Source organism: Lissotriton vulgaris, chromosome 11 (assembly GCF_964263255.1).
Source record: "Lissotriton vulgaris chromosome 11, aLisVul1.2, whole genome shotgun sequence".
NCBI lineage: Eukaryota > Metazoa > Chordata > Amphibia > Caudata > Salamandridae > Lissotriton > Lissotriton vulgaris.
Window position 1 is genome coordinate 871,934,842 of NC_141699.1, and position 20,113 is coordinate 871,954,954.

Genomic DNA, 20,113 nt, shown 5'->3' on the forward strand with positions numbered 1-20,113 from the left:
CGGATGCAGAATGTTCTGGGAGATGATACTAACTTTGGTCTGGGGATGCTAAGGGCTGTGTGCTCCTGATTCCCAGTTTCTTTGTCTTTTGGTGCTGTTTTCAATACATATCTGGGTTTGCCATGGCTCTGTGTCCTGGTGGTTTGTTGTATAATGATGGAAGTTTGCTGCTTGGGTATTCTCACTTGTAGTATGAAGGAAACGAGGACTGGTGGGACCTGGGGTAATGTTCAATCACTTACCCGTAATCTTCATTACTCCGGGTCACGTAGTCCTCATCCCCTTTATAGCATCCCTCCCTCCCAGGCTTCCCGGCCCTCATCTGGGGCTTGGTGGTTCAAGAGGAATGCTGTGTAGAGTACAGTTATGTACTCCCAGTAGGGGGGAGGGGTGTACCAGCATTCCTTCTTTTCTCTGTCTGTGAGATCGATTATGTCACTTGTAGTATAAAGGGAACTAGGACAACGGGACCCAGAGTAATGAAGATTACCGTTAAGTAATAGGACATCAGCAAGCACTCTAAAATCCCCTTTTATTTCCTTATATGTGGAGGTTCTGGCTCCACTCCTTCCCGTTATTATTTTACGTTATTATTTGAGACTAAGCAGCACCAGCTAGCGACTCGCATGGGATTAACCGTTTTGTTATTCTAAATTTTTTTAGTTTTCATTTTTCTAGTTCACACTGTTATGCTATTTTGTTTTTGCTGTGAATAAGCGCTGTACCACAATTGGTCTTTGGAAGCAGTGCTAGAGTTCCTGAGATGCAGTTTGTGTTTCTTTTTGGGCCAACTTATTGTATGCTTTGAGAATGGTTGCTAAGGCAACTTCTCTCAGCCTCCTTGGTTGATCTCGCCACTATCCTTTAGCAGGGCCCAGTGCATTAAATGGAAATGTATTGTCCGGTACTGAGTACCTACACTTTTTCAATCTGAAATTGAGAGTACCAGCACTTCTCAGCACTGCTGCAATTTATGTAGTGGAAGAGTACCGACACTGAGAAGCAAACAGTGAGTGAGGACATATTTTCATTTAAAGCCCTGCCTATACCTGGACAAACCAGCTAATAATCCCCCCCCCCCACCCTCCAAGAAATTGCCTCTTTCCAAATAACTTAGAAAGCATTTTCCAATATTCCAACATCATACGTTTTAGCACTGTGCAATAAAAATAAAGCCATTACGACTACCAGGGGCAAGACCTTCCACTCATCCAAAAATGCATATAGCACTCTTCATCAGTGAAAAATATTCAAAACATCTCCATTTTCCGTGAGTTGCTCACTACCCAGTCAACACAAGCCCTGTTTGGTCGCCCCCCTCTGCACATAGTCAAGTCGACCTTTGTCATGGTAGCATCCTAGGAGGAAAGACATTTGGCATCCTTGCTGCTGGCCAGTAACACGAGGCAGTGGAGATATCCTTTTGTGTTGAGAGGTCAGCCCCTGGCTGATTGCATCAGAGAGGTGACTGGCCTCAGAACACATCTCTGCACCACCCCTCCTTCACCTGAGTTATGCACAGATTAGACATACGCTGGGGCCAAGTTGTTTTTTGGAGGGGCGATAATAGCATGTGACGGCAGGGGGTTAGAGGAGATAAAAGTACAAGAAAGCAGGCTTGTGCTGTGTTAAAAACAGCGCCTGCAGCACTGGTGCCAGGTGACAGCGACTCTGCTGTCTGCATGACTTTTAATGCAGACCGCCCCTTATACCCTCTGAAAATGGGCGCACTAGGCCTGGGCCCAGCTCGCCCATGCCAAAGGCCAGCCCTGCCGCAGCATAGGGCTGGGCGAGCCAGCAAATTAATGGGGAGAGCTAAGCCAGAGCTGAGCCATGGGTCTGGCTTGGATCTTAGACCTTACCCGACCCCTGAAAATGTCAAAACATGTGGAAGTTATGACATTAATAGGGCACATTATAGAACTGCACTGAGAAGTACTTGCCAAAAGTGATGGTTTTGTACAACTGGTAGTCACATATTTGAAAGTATTTTTATATGTGATAATGAAGAAAAAAGAGTTTTGATACGACAACATTTTTGCCGGAGATCCTGTGGTTTATCCAGGTTTTATGGCTTCACTTTGTACAAATCAGCCACTAAATGGATGTCTAGTTGTTTTTCATTGTGTTAAGTCTTTGTTTTACATTTTAATGCATTTGTTTGCAATTTTTAAATAAAGCGCAAACTCGACCCGAAGGCCAAGAGTTTCACAGGAGCACCAGTCACACTACACAAGGTCACATGCTTATAGGCATGGGGGGATTAAATGAATTGCCAAGAATCACAGTATGTTCAGCAGATGTAAAGACACAAACCTGTGAGCATATTTACATAAAAGTGGTGCGGGAGGAGCCACGCATCGAGCCAAGATGGCCGTGTGAGTGCTCGGCTCCGCCGGACCTGTCCCCAAGTCCCAACATCTGGTCATCTATCCTGACACCTGAGCCTGCCGCTGTGTAGCCAAAGCGGAGCAACGGCCATCGACCCGATTCCGGCCCCACTGCAACATCGGGGGCGGAGATATCTTGCCCGTAATTTGGGGCCTGGCGACCCTCTAAAGCCTGGTGCTCTATTTGACACGAACCTGGCCGCAAAGCTGTCAACATCGGGCCGGCCCTTAGAATTTCCGGCTGGGCCCCGAAGCCACTAGGATTTTTCAAGGCGGGGTCTGCTGGCTGGGGGGAGGACTCTGCCGCCGGCGGGCTGTGACGGGTTGCGTCTCTGGAGCAGGGCCGGCACTGGGGACAACTGGCCGGGCCCCGTAGTCACCAGCGTTCTCGCCGCGGCATGCTGCGGCCGGAGGGATGGCCCAACCGTCCACGCTGTGAGGCTAGATATAATTGCAGAGCGGGGCCGGCACTGAATCTTGTCGGCCGGGCCCCGGAGACAGCATCACTGGCGCCGCGGTGTCTGGCAGCCAGAGGGATGACCCCGCCGCTTACACCGGGGACACTGACACACTTGTGGAGGGGCACCGGCCGTGAGAGCGCGATCGGCGCATACATGTTGCCTGTCTCGGGGGCGGCTGGAGAGTCGAGTGGTCGCCGCCCTCTAAAAGAATACACTGGGAAAAAAAACCATCGTTGGTGTGTGTGTACAGGAACTTCTGGTGCCGAGGTAGGACACTCCCCCAACCCCCTCTCTTCTTGACTATAAGGGGCTCCCTGCGAGGTGGGGAGTGCTGCTGCGGCGCCACAACAGAATTTCGCTCTAAGAGGTGGACTCCATAGGGGCACACACCAGTACCACTGTTTGGTGCCCTGGTCTAAATCCAGCTTAGTTAATAAAACCCGTATTTCTTTAAGCCACACGATGGTATGAAAGCGATCAGCGTTGATAACATCCATTAGTGCGGCAGCATAGTGAGCTAGTTCCGGGGTTGTCATTATCCGTCTCCAATATAACAAAGGGCGTAGGCGAGCTAAGTCCTCAATACTTTTCCTGCCGAGATCAAGCAACAAAGGAACAGTGGGAGTACTTTGTGGTGCCCCAACTAGGCGTCGCAAGAACCTATTCTCAGCCAATGACAGTTCCTTCAAGTTAGAGAATCCCCATAATTTCTATCCATACAGTGAAGCGCTTATCACCTTCATGTTGTAAATTTCTAGAACAGGGGTAATTGGTTTAGTCAGTGAGGCTCTATGTTTGAGCGCTACTACACCTGCTAACTGATGGAATTTTAAAGTTGCCATATCAATATGGTTTTTCCATCTCATATTACCCTGAAGGGATAATCCTAAATATGTAAAGGCCTCTACCTGCTCTAATGGGGTGCCATTAAAAGCAATTGAGCCTTTGAATGTCTTCCGTTGATTCATACACATAAACTTGGTCTTAGAAGTATTCAGCTCTAGACCACGGTTCTGACAAAACTCACCAAATGCATTAACTGCCTTCTGGAGCCCACTAGGAGTTTGTGATACTATCAGCGTATCGTCCGCAAACATGAGGACTGGCACACAAGCCCCTGCTAGAACTGGTGCATCGGTGGGGGACCTTCTTAGGTAGTCCACAATGCCATTAATATATATGGAGAACAATGTGGGGGCCAGGAAACATCCCTGCCTAACCCCACGTTCCACAGGGAAGGAGTCAGTCACTTCACCCTGTGCCCCCCACCTGATTCTAGCATAGTTATTTTCGTGCAAGCGGACAAGCAGCGTTAGCAGTTCTAGACTTATACCAGCTTCAGCAAGCACACTCCAGAGTTTAAGCTGATTTTAAATCAACAAATACAGCATACAGGGGGCCATTAGTCAGGGTCACATTCCTCCAATAGAGGGCTATGAAAAAGAAAACCTGGTCAATAGAACTTGTGAGGGGGCGAAAACCAGCTTGGTATGGAGGCAAAATATCTTTCTCATCTATCCAGGATTGAAGCTTATTCTGCACTAGTCGACCCATCAGTTTTTGTGCAGAATCTAAAAGGCTGATGGGTCTATAATTGCTGGGTAGTGATTTGTCACCCTTTTTAAAAACTGGAATTATTTCCGCACCCTTCCAAGAGCTAGATATAGGTGCACCCTGGGCCACAGAATTAGCTAGCCATGTAAAATACTGACACCGTGATTCCCGATCACTTAAAAATACATCGGCTGGAATGCCGTCCATGCCTGGCGCTCTGCCACCTGCAACACAGTCTAATGCAATATTAAATCTTTTATGGTAAACACTTGACGATTGTAAAAGACCGTAGGTGGTAGGGTATAGCAATCTGTAGCTGAGTTACAGGCATACTGCGGCTTGAAAAATCTATCCACAGATTTTTAGCAACATTATTTTGTGGGGATTCTGCTGTCCCTCCTCTATCCCACTTTACAATTGCCCAAAATTGCTTTTGATCTTTAGCAGCACAAGCAGATTTCAAGTCGCGCCAATGATCCTCATCCCACTGTTTCTTAGCTTTTTTTGGGGCTTTTCTATATATATCCCTGGCCTTCCTCACTCCTGTTATATTCCTAGACCTGAGTTCAGTACTAAGATTCTGGCGGGCTGTTCTACAAGATTGATCATACCACCCCAGCTTAGGTAACTTTTTCATAGTCTTACTTTGTTTTATAGTTTTCAAAAAGAACCCTTGAAGCCTAGTAAAAAAATTAGTGTGAGCCTCTGTGAGCCTCTGTCATAATTTCAGAGAAATTTGGTTTATTACTATGTAATTTCAGATTATTTACTTCCTCAGTCCCCACTCGCTTGAGATCCTCAAACTTCTCAGGATCTTCTACCAATCTATCCCATTTTACATGGCGCTGATTATTTGAGGAAACTATATCTAAGGTCACCTTGTCTCCCCCGAAGCTTGATTCTCTCAACCCTGTGTTGATTTGGAAATCCATGCAAGAGGATTGTGATCGCTTTCAATTCTAATTTTTATGATCATATCTAGCAGCCTATGCCAATCCCTGATGTCCACCAGGAAATAATCAATACGACTAGTTGACCTTCCATTATCGAATGTGTTGCTCCCCTGACGATCTGATGGGGTACGCCCATTTGCTGCTCTAAGGCCCCTTGCTAGGCATAGACTCTTTATTTGGATTGCCGCTGCAGACCATCTCTTGACCACAGGCAGATCAAGCTGGGGGACTCCCCATTTGCTATCCTCCTCTGAAGCCAGGATCTGATCCTCTTCTCCTAGAGGTTCAGTGGTGTTAATGTCAGCCCCAACTATGGAGAAGTGTGGCTCACTGGTTAGAGCAGGCAGACCCGAAGCAGAGGTCAGACCCAGGACCAGGGTTCAATTCCCGACGCGGCAGGGTCTTGAGCTCAAATGTCAACGGACTCGATAATTCTCGCTTCGGTGCCTGACCTAATCATGGGTTCACACTCTGCAACTCTGGGCATTAAGCTTGCTTAATCTCAACAACGGCCCCCCCGCGGCGGGATGCCTGGCTTTCACCTTGGGGATGCCCTGTAGGGGCTATCTCACAGGGAAAAAGCCAGGACGGGTTCCCAAGGCAAGCGCCGAGATACCTCCCCGGTGATCGAGCGCTATATAAGAACATACAAAAAAAAAGCTATTATAGATAGCTGAGTCGGCAACAACTCGAGCTCTTGGTCCAGGACAGATATTACTTCAGAAGTGTCCCCCCCCCCCAACCCCCTAGCATAGATATTGAAAATAGCCACCCCATGGCCATTAGCCCACGTAATGTTGATTGGCAATATGTCGCTTGATGGGAGGGTCCTTTGCTGAATTTTTCAATGTAATGATTGACGTACCCAAATTATCAAGCCTCCAGATGGGCGCCCTTTAGGTCTTTTTATAGCTTGTATATAGAAGTTGAGAAACCCAAGCCGATAGACTGGGCTCAATGACCAAGTTTCCTGAAACAAGATAATATCATGTTGGTCAATAAAGTCACACCATTCCGGGGAAGTCAATTTATTTCCTATTCCAGCGAGGTTCCAAGAAAGTAAAATAAGCCTTGTCTTGTCTGTAGTTAGACATGCTTGCCCTGGAGGTGTCAGCATATCTTGTCTAACAGACGCCAAAACAGATTTAGAATCTATATTACCAGGGGAGTGATCTAGTGGTTCAAAGGAAGAGAGTACTGAGCCTAAGCCAATATTTCTCTCCGAGTTGCTCATAGTCAGCTGAACAGGGACTTCTCTCTCTAACCCTCTTTTATTTAAATTAGGTAGTTCCCTCCCTCTTACTGCGAGCACAGTAGACGCATTACCCTTCTCAGCAGAAATACAGAATCTATCAAGCACAATTTTTATATGTGCTCCAGAACGCTATGGACCCTGTGCCTGTTGCTTACTTTAAGGAAATAGATGCTCTCCAGAGACAGCTTCTTTGGGATGGTAGGCCCTGTATAGCCTTTTCAAAGCTCACCCTCCCCTGGTATGATGGGGGAATAGGGTTGCCAGACCTGCGGAAATATTACTGGGCCTCCTAGTTGGCGGCAGTAAATCACGTTATATACGGGGCCCCAGTGGACCCCGGCTATGCAATGGACCGTTGGCAAGCGCCCGGGGGCGACTTTACCAGAGCACTGTATGCTAGATTTGGACAGTTTCCCCTTGCAGGTCCTACGGCACACGCTGTGCATGTGTGGCATGCGGCCAATAAGCACCTTAAGTGGGAGGGGAGATTAACACTTTGCACCCCACTATTGAGCTCAGAGAGATTAGGAAGCCTTTGGAAATCTAAGGGGTTCAACAAGTGGGAAATTAACGGGATTACACAGATTAAAAACATCTGGGGGAAAGATGCAATTTATACATCAGACTCCCTTAAGCAGCAATATCACCTTCATAATAGGGAATACTTCCGTTATCTCCAGGTCAGACACGCATTACTCACACATATCCCCATTGGCACGCTACTCCCAGATGCTTCTCCCCTTGAAGATCGTGTGTTGGATGGTCTTCTCCCGGAGAAGACCATCTCCCTAATATATAAAAAACTCATTAATAATACGGAAGACCCGCTGGTACTTTTTAGGACTCAGTGGAGCGCAGAAGGAATTGAGTTGGACAACGAGGATTGGCGGGAGGCGGTCTCCTCTCCACGGGTAGTGGCAATATAGATGAGGATCAGATTAGTGCAGCTAAAGATTCTTCACAGATCATATTTCACGGGGCCCGGTCTGGTCTTAATGGGTAGGTCAGAGAGTGGTGAGTGTCACAGGGGATGTGGAGAACCTGGCACATTTATGCATATGTTGTGGCACTGTAGGGAGGTACAGGTTTATTGGGTAGAGATCCATGATAAACTGCAAGAGTTCCTGGGAGTGGAGATACGGCCCGAGGCTCGTAGATGTATCTTAAATGTTTGGGAACCCATAGATCTGTGTGCCTACAGGCGGCTGTGGGTAGCGTTGGCATGTATGGTCACCAAGCACAACATTGCCCAGCTGTGGAGAGCCGGACTGCCACCCCGGGTCTGGAAATGGTCAAAAGACAAGAGTGGTGCATGTTTCGGGAGAGATCGGTCTACGCCTCTAGAGGCTGTCCCCAAAAGTAGGGTAAGATATGGACAGACTGGAACTGCCACAGCGGAGACATTTGTACGCCCCCAACCAATTTGGAAGAAGAGGAGGCGCAGGAGTCCCTCTGATCCCTTGATCATCATCCTGTATGTATTGTTTGAAGGGTGGACTTATATATCTGACAATGATGTAACTGTTCACTGTCACCTGGTGTCTTTTGTTTGTTAAATGTTAATAAAAAGAATTTTTTTTTTAAAAAGTGGTGCAGCGTGGTGCCGCAACCTAATTTGCTCAGGCGAGTTGCATCATTTTCAAAACGCAGGGATGTGCTGTATTAACAAGAATTTAGTGCATCCTTGTGCTCACCCCAGCGCCGGTGCTAAAAAAGCTGCTTAGCATCAAAGCAGGCCCCCTTGCACCTTGGGACAAGGGTGCCTGCGTTGCAGAGATGATTGTGTTTGTGCAGAAACAGACACCATCCTGCACAAAAACAATCTTTAATGGCATTTTGCTCCTTCTATGTGGGCTGTGGAATGCAGCACACATAGAAAGAGCAAAAAACAAGGAGAAATAAAATTATTTCTCCTCGTTGCACCACATTAACACCTCCTTTTGAAAGGTTTTACTTTTTGACGCTGACTCAGATTTAGAGATTCGTGTAAATCTGGAGCAGTGTCAAAAATCCATGAGTGTTGCTGGGAACGCCCACAGCAACACCAATTGTATGCCCCTTTACCACAGAAAACTGCATTGCAGAGGGCCATATTTACAATGCTGAGGTAAGAATGGCCTTTTAAATTTGGCTTTAATAGAGCACCACCGGAGCATCAAAAAAGAAATGATGCCCCGGTGGCGATAGGGGCTTGTAAAAAAAGCCCCTTGGTTCCCCAGTTCTGTAGTTGGCAGCTCAGATTGTAACGCTGCAGCCTGGTTAGAAGGAGAGAGACAAGCAGACGCCACATTAAAGCTTGACTCATTATGGGCTTCAGGTTCAACAGGACCTGGTTCAAGCTTTCGGTGGCTTGCTCACCTCTATCTCTGCAGTGCTAGTCATTTTTGTAACGCCAACCCTAAAATTGGGTATGGTCAAAGCTAGATAATTTAGCGGAAATAAATTTCCTGCCCAGATTATGCTTAACCTCCCTATTTAGCTTCATCAATGTCGATCAGCCTCAGCCTTGTGGGGGAAAACTAGCACTAGCAGAGACAATACGTTTCACCTATAGGAGACCTATTGGTTTTGCCAATGTCTTTTAGGTATGTTGTACAGCAGTCTGGCCGTCACTCAGCATGGTTTAAGGTTAGCAGTGTAGGACAGAGTAGAGTGGCGTAGAGTAAAGTGTCATGAAGTGGATTTTCATAAAGTGGAGTGTTGTATAGTGGAGTGGCATCAAGTAGAGTGTCATCGTAGAGAATAGAGGGGCATATAGTAAAGGGGTGTGGAGTGGAATGGAGTAGAGTAGCATATAATACACTGGTGTGGTGTAGAGTAGCATTGAGTGGCACTGTGTGGAGGAGAGTAGAGTGGAAGGGTGTAGAGTAGAGCGTCTTAGCATAAGGTAGAGTAGAGTTGAATTGAAAGGCATAGTCATATAGAGTGGAGTAGAGTTACATAAAGTTGAGTGGTGTAGAGTGGCCTAGAATGGCATTATATTGAGTGGCATTGCGTAGAGTTGGGATTACACGGAGTGGGGTAGTGTACAGTGGCATAGGCAGTTGTAGAGCAGAGGGATGTAGAGTAGAGTGGCATTGTGGAGTGGAGCGGAGTGGCGTAGGATGGAGTGGCATAGAGTGGCATAGAGGAGAGTGGCATGGAGCAGAGGAGAGTGGTGTAGAGTAGTGAGGCGGTGTCTCGTTTAGAGTGTAGTGGCATTGATTAGAGTGGCATAGAGAGGAGTGGGGGAGAGTAGAGGGGAGTGGAGAAGAGTAGAGTGGCTCAGAGGAGAGGAGAGTGGAGAGGTAGAGTGGAGAAGAGTAGAGTAGCATAGAATGAAGTGGCATAGAATAGAATAGCCTACAATGGAATAGAGTGGGGTAGAGTGAAGTAGAGTAGCATGGAGTAACATGGCATAGAGTTGCAAGGAGCAGCGTAGAGTGGAATGGCGATGAGTAGAATGGTGTGGCGTACAGTAGAGTGGCATGGATGGAGTGAAATGATAAAACAAAAACGCTCAAGGGTCAGAGCTATAATGACAGGCACACATTTTCACTATTAGTGATGCCTATCTAGCAAATGGTTCCTCGTGCGACAAGGTCGAGGATGTGACCCATATACATCCCCTGATAGTGAACATATATCACAAAAAAGTGACCCACACCAAGGTTTATATACAAGTACTGAATTATCAGAATTCTATATTTCACAAGTGTTGTCGATGTTCAGAAGAAAACTTCCCACAAATAAGAATATCAAAAGAAGTTGATTGAAGATTTTCAAACTTTCTTTATTCAATGTCTCAATTAAAATAACAGAATGTCTTGTTGCCAACGCGTTTTGTCACATCCGTGACTTCTTCAGGGCTCAATTAGTAATTTTCTGAAAAAGAATTGCGACAGCCACCATATAGTTTCTATGTTTTCACAATCAGATATGCTCAAAATGATAGGTTCCGCGTGTCCCCCTTTCACCACTCAGTACAGTACAGGGAAAGTACCTCCTGTTCTTTTGTAGAACTTTAGTCAAACAATTTCTCGTGGCCAGCGCTCATCTGTGTAAAGATGATTCCCAAAGCGTCCCAGTCTGTGTATAGGTCGACAGTAAAATGATGTAGAGTGAAGTGGGGTAGAGTAGTGCAGAGTGGTGTAAAGTAGTGTAGTCTAGAATGGTGTAGAATAAAGGGGCGTAGAGTAAAGTGGAGTGGAATGCCGTAGAGTATTGTATAGTAGAGTGGAGCGGTGTAGAGTGGAGTGGAATGGCATAGATCGGCGTGATGTAGAACAGAGTGGGGCAGAGTGGAATAGCGTAGATTGGCATTGTGTGATATAGAGTGATGTGGTGTAGAGTAGAGAGGCGTGAGCGGAGTGGAATAGAGTGGTGTAGAGTGGAGTGTTATATGGTGATGTAAAATGGAATGGGGCAGTGTAGAGAGGCATTAAGTGGTGTAGAGTGGGGTGGAGTAAAGTGGCGTAGAGTAGTGTGTTGAAATGGAGTATAGTGGCACAGAGTACAGTGGCGTACAGTGGCGTAGAGCTGAGTGGTATAGAGAGGCATGGAGTAGCATACAGTAGGGTAGCATCGAATGGAGTGGCATGGAGTGGAGTACAGTGGCATGGAGTGGGGTGGTGTAGAGTGGTGTGGAGTAGAGTAGTGTAGAGTGGCATATAATCGGGTGGGGTAGAGTGGCATGGAGTGGTATTGCGTAGAGTAGAGTGGCATAGAGTACAGTGGTGGAGAGTAGAGTGGAGTAGCTCAGAGCAGACAGGCTGGTTTTTATTTATTTTATTCATCCCGTATTTATTTGTCCCTTCCCTCCGTAATGGATCCACTTATTGATATGAAAGGCTATGAATGATATGTAAGAATAATTGATAGTTGAAAAGGAAATTAAAGATAGCATCACTGAGGTTTAGGGTGATGCATAAAGAAGAAGGAAGGAGAAAGGAAAGTCAAAGTTTGAGAAAAGAAAGGTAGAAGTGTTTGGCATGCATAAGTCACTGCTGTACTTACCGATGTATGCGACCAGTAAGAATAGTCGAAGCTGAAGCTTTTTGGATTCTCCTTAGGTTGCTTTGGGTTGACGATGACTGCCAAAAATAAAAAGATATTGTCAAAGCACTGAAGATACCTTGACAAGGTTGCACAATCTGCATATTGATTATTTCATTCCAAACATGGAATCGATTAATCTTCCAAGTTTCGCTGTTAGTAACTTTGAGCATAACATTGAGCACGCAGCTGCCGGCTAGTGGTATATTATTGATTCTTTTCCGGATCCCACTTCTAGTTTTTTTTTTAAATGGCACTGGTTCCTTCCAAAATTGGCAAATTACCGATAATGCAATCTATCACATGGTAGGAAGACAAGGTATTCAACATTTCTCTTCAAATAAAGTCTCGCAATATAGCTGTTCTCCCTGTCTGCAGATGTGTCTGCATAAAATATGTGACACCATCAGGGCCTTCTTTATAGCCAGACAGCCTGTGTGTCACCCTAGATTAAACAGTGCCATGTTTACTAACTACCTAAATGGCAGAGCGCTTTCTATCTTGCAACACTAAGCACATTATATAAATAGAGTAGTGATACCAGTCAACCTATACTTACTATAAGATACATATATTATTGTAACAGTATAAAGTAAACGATAAGGCATTATTCTAAGTTAACAGGCACTCGACATATATTATTGTGACAGCAGAAAGTAAACGAGAAGGCATTAATGTAAGTTAACAGGCACTCGTTGATGGATACGCAGCAGAAACATTTTAAAAACATTCATTGGCAAAGCCAACATATCTGGCTTTTTATCAGTGAAAGTGTTTGGTTGTAGCTGGAGGAACTTGAGAGTGTTGCTACCTGCTGTCTCAGAATGAATATTCTGCAGTGAAACAACATCTGTACCATAGATTAAAAGTGTTAAAAAAAGGAGTTAAAACATGAACTCTGTGTTGTATTTGGAGAATATACAATGTTTACAAAGAAAATTATTGCTTAGTAAATACTTTTGAGAAAGGACCGCTATTTCCATTTTATTTGTAACAAGAGTCCTTGTGTTTATGTCTTTACTTTGTGAACTAAAAAATGATGTAAATCCAGCAAAATATAATCACAACAACAAAAGCAAAACGCATGAACATGCAAGGATAATTCGTGAAGAATGATGTGCCTTTGTATTTAAGCTAAGGTAGTCAAGCCGCAAACACGGTCTAATAAAACAAAAAGCCATAAAACCTTAAGTATAAATTGTTTGTCAGCAAAGTAAATACATAAAAATCAAACACTATGTCAATTACAAGCTACAGGACAGGTCGCATCTATGGGCTGAGAAATATAATATCTGATGACCTATCACTGAAACCTAATAGGGACATCATAAATGTCACGTTCCATGAAATGCCATGGCCTTGATAGACAAGCAATCCTGTAGTGTAGTTCCTATTTTCCCAATAGGCTCTCCGCATTGGAATAACATAAACAATAGTTTAGACGTAGGACTGAGGTTGACTAGGTCTCTATTGAATATATTAGACTTAATTTAGGTTTGCCAGCTAGCTCAGAGGTCACTAGAAACTTTCTCGAATAAAAAGGTAGGAGTGAACTTCCCTAATTAGACAAGAAGGGATTCAGCTTCTGACAACCGCATAAACATGACAACTTTGCTCCCCCAGAATAAGGAGTATATCTCCAGAGTCGTGTGGAAACAATAGATAGCTATTTCACTCAGTCAGTTGTGCATACTTAGTTTCACCAGAGTGCAGAGAAATAGAGAGACGGGCGTTTTCAATAAAAAGGTGTTATTTATTGAACAGTCTTCTTTCTCATGCAAGAGAAATGAATTGCTATGATTGCAATACTTGTTATATAGTAAAGTGCATACAGTAAAAGGAGTATTATGAAATATTACTGTAAAAGCATTGATATGGTTTCTGAGCCATATGATACTTAAAAGGTATAAAATATATACAGTTACATACAAAGATAAAAGCTTGACTAAACATACTCAACTGGTGCTTCTAAATACGCCTACCCCGGTGTACCTAACCTAAGCCTAGTACGTGGGAAGGAGTAGATTGGCTGCAGTTTAAGTTAAGTTCGTTTTTGCCAAGTATCAGACCCAAGAATTCTCCAAGGATCTAATCAGCTCTGTACCTTGGTTTTTCGAATGGAGGAGGTCTTGTATCTCGCTCTCAGGACTCGATCTCCCAGTAACCCTCGAGGGTGACTGGAAACACCGGAGCTGGATTTTCTCGACAGGAGAAAAAGACAGCGCCTTTCTCAGTGCGTCAAATGGGAGGGACGGCTTCCTTCGGCACTCGCATCAGCTGGGCTTCGGATAAGTAGATGGCCGCTCTGCTCCACACTACCGTGTGTTGCTTAAGGCAAACGCTGGTATATTTATACCTGGATGGTGCCTTGTTTGACGTAAGGTTGGACATAAGACGTCAATTAAAGATGTCACTAAGAACTGACCGTTCTTTCAGTGCTTGCAGGAGTTCTAAGATAAATCAAAACAAAAAGATGGGGAATTCCCAGGCTGCTGGAGGTTTGGTATGTTGTAAGAACTCGTTGTGCTTTCTAGGAGTCTAAGGAAGTAGCCTTGCCGCATTTTGTTTGCATTGGCTTATTATTAAATATGAAATATTTAATTAGGGTCCTAGATAAAACACAACAATCCAGGTAATAGCAAACCATGACAAACGCATGAACACTAATGCCTAAAAGGGAATGGCACAAAGCCCACTTCTATACTTTCAACGTGATTTTTTGAAGAATTTATGACATTAAGGGCCAGATGTATGAAACTACTTTGCGTTCGCAAACGGTGCGAATCTCAAAATTCAGCCGTTTGGGAATGCAAAATGGACTTTCCTTATGTATGAAAGGCTTGTAATCACCTAAATTGCAAATGCAAATAGGGAATCACAGTTTGTGAATCTCTAATGCACATGTAAGAATCCTTTCCTACATGCGAACTTTGTATTCAGGAAATGCTAATTACCATCAAATTCAAGTTGATGGTTGTAGGAGAGTAGGATCTGCTTCTTATAGTTACCCCCACTTTTTGCTGATGTTTCACAGTTTTTCAACTTTAGTCTGGCTGGGGCCCTGCTATCCCGGACCCCAGCCTAGCTGCTTCCTCTCTAAAATGATTCCATGTACTTTAGGTACACTCCAGATTGGATACTGGGGTGCCCTTATGAGTCCCTAGTATATGGTACATTAGGTAACCAGGACATCGGTACCACAGAGGCCTACCAGGGGCTGAAGCATGTGTTATGCCACCCCTCTGCAGCCTTCAGAACATATCCTCCGGGGTGGTTCTGTGATGCAGCTAGACCATATACCCTTAAGTGCATTATAACCTTGCTGTAAATGCTAACTTTGGAATGGCTGCAAGAAAACATGTCATGTTTGGTGTCAAACACCTTGGAATCATACCTCCCCGCCATTACTGACAGCAGAGGTATGATTCCACCCTTCTAGAGGGAGAAACATGGCCACACTTGTACACCCGGTACCAGCTTAACAATTCCTGGCATCACAAAATGGATGCTGCGGCCACAGACACAAGTCTGGCCTCCTACTGCTGGATGAAACTCTGGCAGGGGAAGCCTGGACAATAGGTTTCCTGTCACAGGGAGTTGTAACCACCTCCCAGACAGGCTTTAGTGTATTGGGACTGGGTGGGTGCAATCCAAGAGTGGTTTGAAGTCTGCACTGGGGGCACATTTGGTGTCCCTGTGCATAGCCCAGTTCAAACCAGTTGCAGGGGCTACCAGCCCCTGCTCTGGCACAAAACTGGACAAAGGAAATGGGTGTAGCAACCCCTCTTTCCAAACCCTCCCATAGGTGGGTCCCCAGAGTTTGTCCCACCTCTTCCTTGGGTATAAAGTAAGAACCCCTGACTACAGAACTTTAGATTTACCTGGACGAAACTCTGATACTGTATCCTGGAACTTCGACGATCTACAGGGTGCTAGATGACTGAAGGATCTTCCTTAGAGTAAAGGAGTTACTCCCCTGTGTGGCATGCACCAAAGACGCATCTGACCGGTTTGCATCCCCGAAGCTCCCCCGGACTCCAAAGAATTTGCAACACAGGAGGTGGGTTGCCAAAATTCCCTGAGGCTTCCTGGAAAGCTGAGACCCTTAGCCCTCGTGGGGACCGTGGAACTGGAACCCCTGGACACAGTGCACATTTGCAAGTGCATATGCTTCTTGACGCTCCTCGAGGTTGTGCATTGGGTTACTTGTAGCCTAGACCCTGAGCAGCAAGTCCACTGAAGATTGCCGGCTACACTCCACGAGTGTTCCTTGAGCCAGCCCTTTGTGTTTTCTCTTGAGGTACCTTCGCGATCCCTGGTACGTTGACCTGCGGGTCCCTAAGTAGGCAACTTTAACTTTCCTTGTTCTTTCTTGGTTGCTCCAGACGTGCCCTGACTTTCCATTGCTTGGGGAGTCCCCTGGACCTTGCTGGTCCACACCAAAGCATCTTTTCTCTTCCTGCGTGGGTTGTTATTGCCACGGCTTGTTGTGTTCAATCCGAGCACTGATGCGGCAGCACTCAACATCCTTTGTGGACAGCTCGAATCCAGCTCCTGGTCATCTTTGACGCCTCCTGGTACTCGTGGCTGCAGAGTCTAGCTTCACCACTTCGCACCTGAAGCACCCGACATCGGTAGGCATTCGTCGATCCTGCCCCTGGTCACTGGCAAGTGACCCAGACTCTGTACCCTCTGCTTTCAGGTTCTTCACATAGTATATCCAGGCTTGGATCACACCGGACACTTTTCTTCTCCACCGCAGCAGCACTTTGCAGCAGGTCGCCATTTAAAACGACGACGATTCCCGACAACATTTGACACCTATGCACCCGGCTCCCCTGGGTGAGGTAACTCGAGTACTCCGGTGCTCCAGTGGGTATTGGCCCTAGAACCCCTTAAGTCTAAAGGGGTTTGCTCAAAGTCCTCTCCTAGGTGTCCTTTAACTTTAAATTTCCAACCGCGACTTTCCCCATAGAAGTTAACGGACCTTGCGGTTGTGTTCTCACACTGCACACGTCCCCCGTGGGTTCCTCATAAAGAGATTACTAGAGAGTGTTTAGTAATAAATACATATATTTTATATATACCTTGTGTGGTTCTCCTTTCATTTAGACATTCAAGAGGTTATAATCTGGTAAACCAAGCAGCTTTACACTGCTTCAAGACTTAGCCTGTAGGCTGCTCTCCATAGCTACCACTAGGATAGCTTTCATTAAAGATTGTCTTTAAACCTATCATCAATAAGGGTTGTTTTGGACTGGTGCAAGGTGCCCACTATAACTAGTGGACAGCATATGCCAAGCCAACTTCTCACATTGGTCTGCAGCGGTTGGATTCAAGCTTACTATTGCTTTACCAGATAATCTCTTTGAGTAACTAACTGAAAACAACTATAGGTATCTGTTACAGGGTAAGCCGGACGCGGGGAGGAGCAAGAGGAACTGACGCCGAGCCTTTAACTGTGCTTTTAAGTGAAGGCTTTATTTTCATAAAAACTCTTCTCTGTCAGCTTGTAAGTCTCTCTCTGGCGAATGCCACTGGGTCCGTTTTGGTGTTCTTTAAGGGATCCAGTCTGTGACCGTTTTGAACAGTATAAGCCCCAAGTATAGGTTCTCCGGGGGAGCAGGACTCTCTCGCAGCGGATGGTACCAGGAATCCAGAGAAAAGAAAGAAAAAGGAACAAACACAGGTATTAGGATGGTCGTCCGGGTTTAACCACATCAATGCTACAGCATTTCCCCCTCTGTGCTGAGACTCATTGACTCCCAAGGTTCATGACGAGCTGAGCTCGTCATGAGCACACAAGCAGTGTACTGCATGACGAGCACAGCTCGTCATGAGCATGGAAGGGGTTAAGTCTCGAAGGGGGCCAGGAGTGAAGGAAACAGAGTGCTCTGGTGTCTACACTGTACAGAGGCAGTGAGATACATGCTTGTGAGGGGGGGATTGTAGACTCTTAGGAACTATGTACAGCTATGTACAAATTAGGTATATCGAACAGGCGTTCTTATGGAGCAGGAGGGTTACACTGTCCCACCCAACCCGCTACCTTGCCCCGTACCTGTTGAAGCCACGCTCCTCCAGTGGGAACGTGGCGGGCGACTCTTGGAGTCGTTGGCCTCCTGGCTTGTCATCAGTGCCGATGTTTTTCAGGCCTTTGGCTAACTCGTCTGCTTCTTCCTCCGCTCTCTCTCGATTCGCTCTCCTCTGCTCTCGCTCGTCCTCCGCCTCCAGGGAAACGCCTCCAGGGAAACTCCATCCGTCCTCTTCCTGGTTCCGTCTTCTTTTGACGGGTCCTGCGTGACGTTAGCAAAACTGGGAGGAGTCTCGTCCGGCTGATATCCCCAGTTAAAGGCGCCAGGGTCTTTTCCTTCCTCCCAACTCCATAAAGGTTGATCATCAGGAAACCAGTCAGCGCTTCGGTGAGGGTCAGACTGCTGTTGAAAGGGGACAGAAGTTGGTGAGAGGGGAACGGCGGACCACCATTCCCTTATCCTGTCGGGTCCCTTGGGCGTATGACCCGCCCGTCACATACCTCCCCCCTTGGCTTCTCCCGATCGGGGAGAGGAAAGACTCCGGAGAGGAAATCAGCGTTCCCGTAATCAGAGCCTTTTTTGTGATGTACAGTAAAGGCATATGGCTGTAGGGACAGTGTAGGAGGGTGGATACCTGACTAAGGTTACCCCAGATTTTTTGCCTAGTGTTTAGCTGGTTTTTGACTTAGTTGGCCTGGAATCCTGCTAATCAGGGTCCCAGGCTATCTGCTCTCTCTGTAAAATGGACTCCATGCACCCTAGGTGCATACCCAATCTGGTACTGGACACTTTATCAGCCCCTGTACAGTGCACTATAGGTGCCCAGGGCATAGGTGCATCCAAGGCCTACCAGGGGCTGCAGCATATCTTTTGCCACACCTGGCTGGTCCTTAAATTGACACAACTGGCTGATCACTCAGCTGGGGCAAGGTGGTGTAATCACCCCTTGCTTAGATATAGTATACCTATGTCTAAACCTACAACTGGACACATATATACCTATAAGTCACTCCTATGGCAGACCTTAACAATCCTGGGGGCAGAGTGCTTGTTTTATGTGAGATGGTGCTCTAGCATGAGCTGAGCCTGTCTGCAGCTGTCGGGACCAACTCCCTTAGCTGTTCCGGGATATTGCTAAACCATATACTCTTAAGTGCATTATAATCCTCGCGGTTATGTGCTAACTTTGGTTTGGCTTTATCAAAACATGTCGTGTAAGGTGTCGTACGATTTGGAATACTACCCCCTCGCCAGTCCTGGTCGCAGGGAGGGGCTACACCTCCCCAGACAGGAGATAGTGTATTGGGGCAGGGTGGGTTAAATGAAACTAGACACTGCCTGGCTCTGGTTGTTATACATCCACTTCAAGGGAGCATGGTCAGTATACAGGATGAATGGCTTCCCCTCTAGATAGTACTGCAGCTTCTCAACGGCCCATTTGATTGCAAGGCACTCACGCTCAATTGTGGGGTACTTACATTCCCTTGGGAACAATTTGCGACTAGCATAAAGCACAGGGTGTTCTAGCCCATCCTCCCCTATCTGCGATAATACTGCCCCAATGCCCACATCAGAAGCATCTGTCGCCAGGAGGAATGTTTTTTTGAAGTCGGGGGATATTAAGACTGGTTGGGTAGTGATCGTTTGCTTCAAGTTCTCAAACGCGGTCAGAGCCTCCTGAGGTGGGTGCAGAAGTTCTTTGGGTCTGACGTCCTTTCAAAGGAAGTTTGTTAGGGGGGCAGCTAGCTCAGCGAATCTGGGGATGAATCGACGGTAGTAACCTATCAGGCCGAGAAAGGCTCTCAGGTCTCTTTTATTGTGTGGAAAGGGTGTTCTTTCAATGGCTTTCACTTTCTCGGTCTGTGGGGCGATTTTACCATCTCCCAACACATACCCCAGATACTTCACTTGGTGGAAAGCGGCTCTGGACTTTTTCGGGTTTATGTGTAATCCGGCCTGCTTCAGGGCTGTTAGTATGATGGGCAGATGGTGTAGGTGGTCTTCCCAGGTCCGGCTGTAGACAACTATGTCGTCCAAGTATGCTGAGCTGAACGACGGGTATGGTTTTAGTATGGTGTTCATGAGGTGGTGGCAGCTGCTCCGTGAAGTCCGAAAGGAAGAACCGTGAACTCGTATAGTCCTTCGTCTGTTATGAAGGCGGTCTTCTTCCGATCTTCCTCACGGAGGGGCAGCTGCCAATAGCCCTTCATGAGATCCAGGGTGGTAATATACACAGCATCCCCTAGCTTCTCGATTAATTCATCGACCCTCGGGATGGGGTAAGCGTCAAAGGTAGATATAGCGTTGAGGGCCCTGAAATTCATGCAGAAACGCTTGGATCCGTCGGGCTTGGGAACCATGACGATCGGGGAGGCCCAACTGCTGTTTGAGGGACGGATAACCCCAAGATTCAACATATCCCGTACTTCTC

General features: G+C 46.3%; 1 protein-coding gene across 1 annotated transcript in view; it reads right to left on the reverse strand.

Annotated features, from left to right (window-relative positions):
* The window catches only part of KIF1A (kinesin family member 1A), a 2,508,766-nt gene that overhangs the window by 2,221,338 nt on the left and 267,315 nt on the right, over positions 1-20,113 (reverse strand). The window contains exon 3 of the mRNA XM_086944020.1: positions 11,609-11,685. Within this exon, the coding sequence (XP_086800146.1) occupies positions 11,609-11,685 (77 nt within the window). The remainder of the gene's footprint in view (positions 1-11,608; positions 11,686-20,113) is intronic.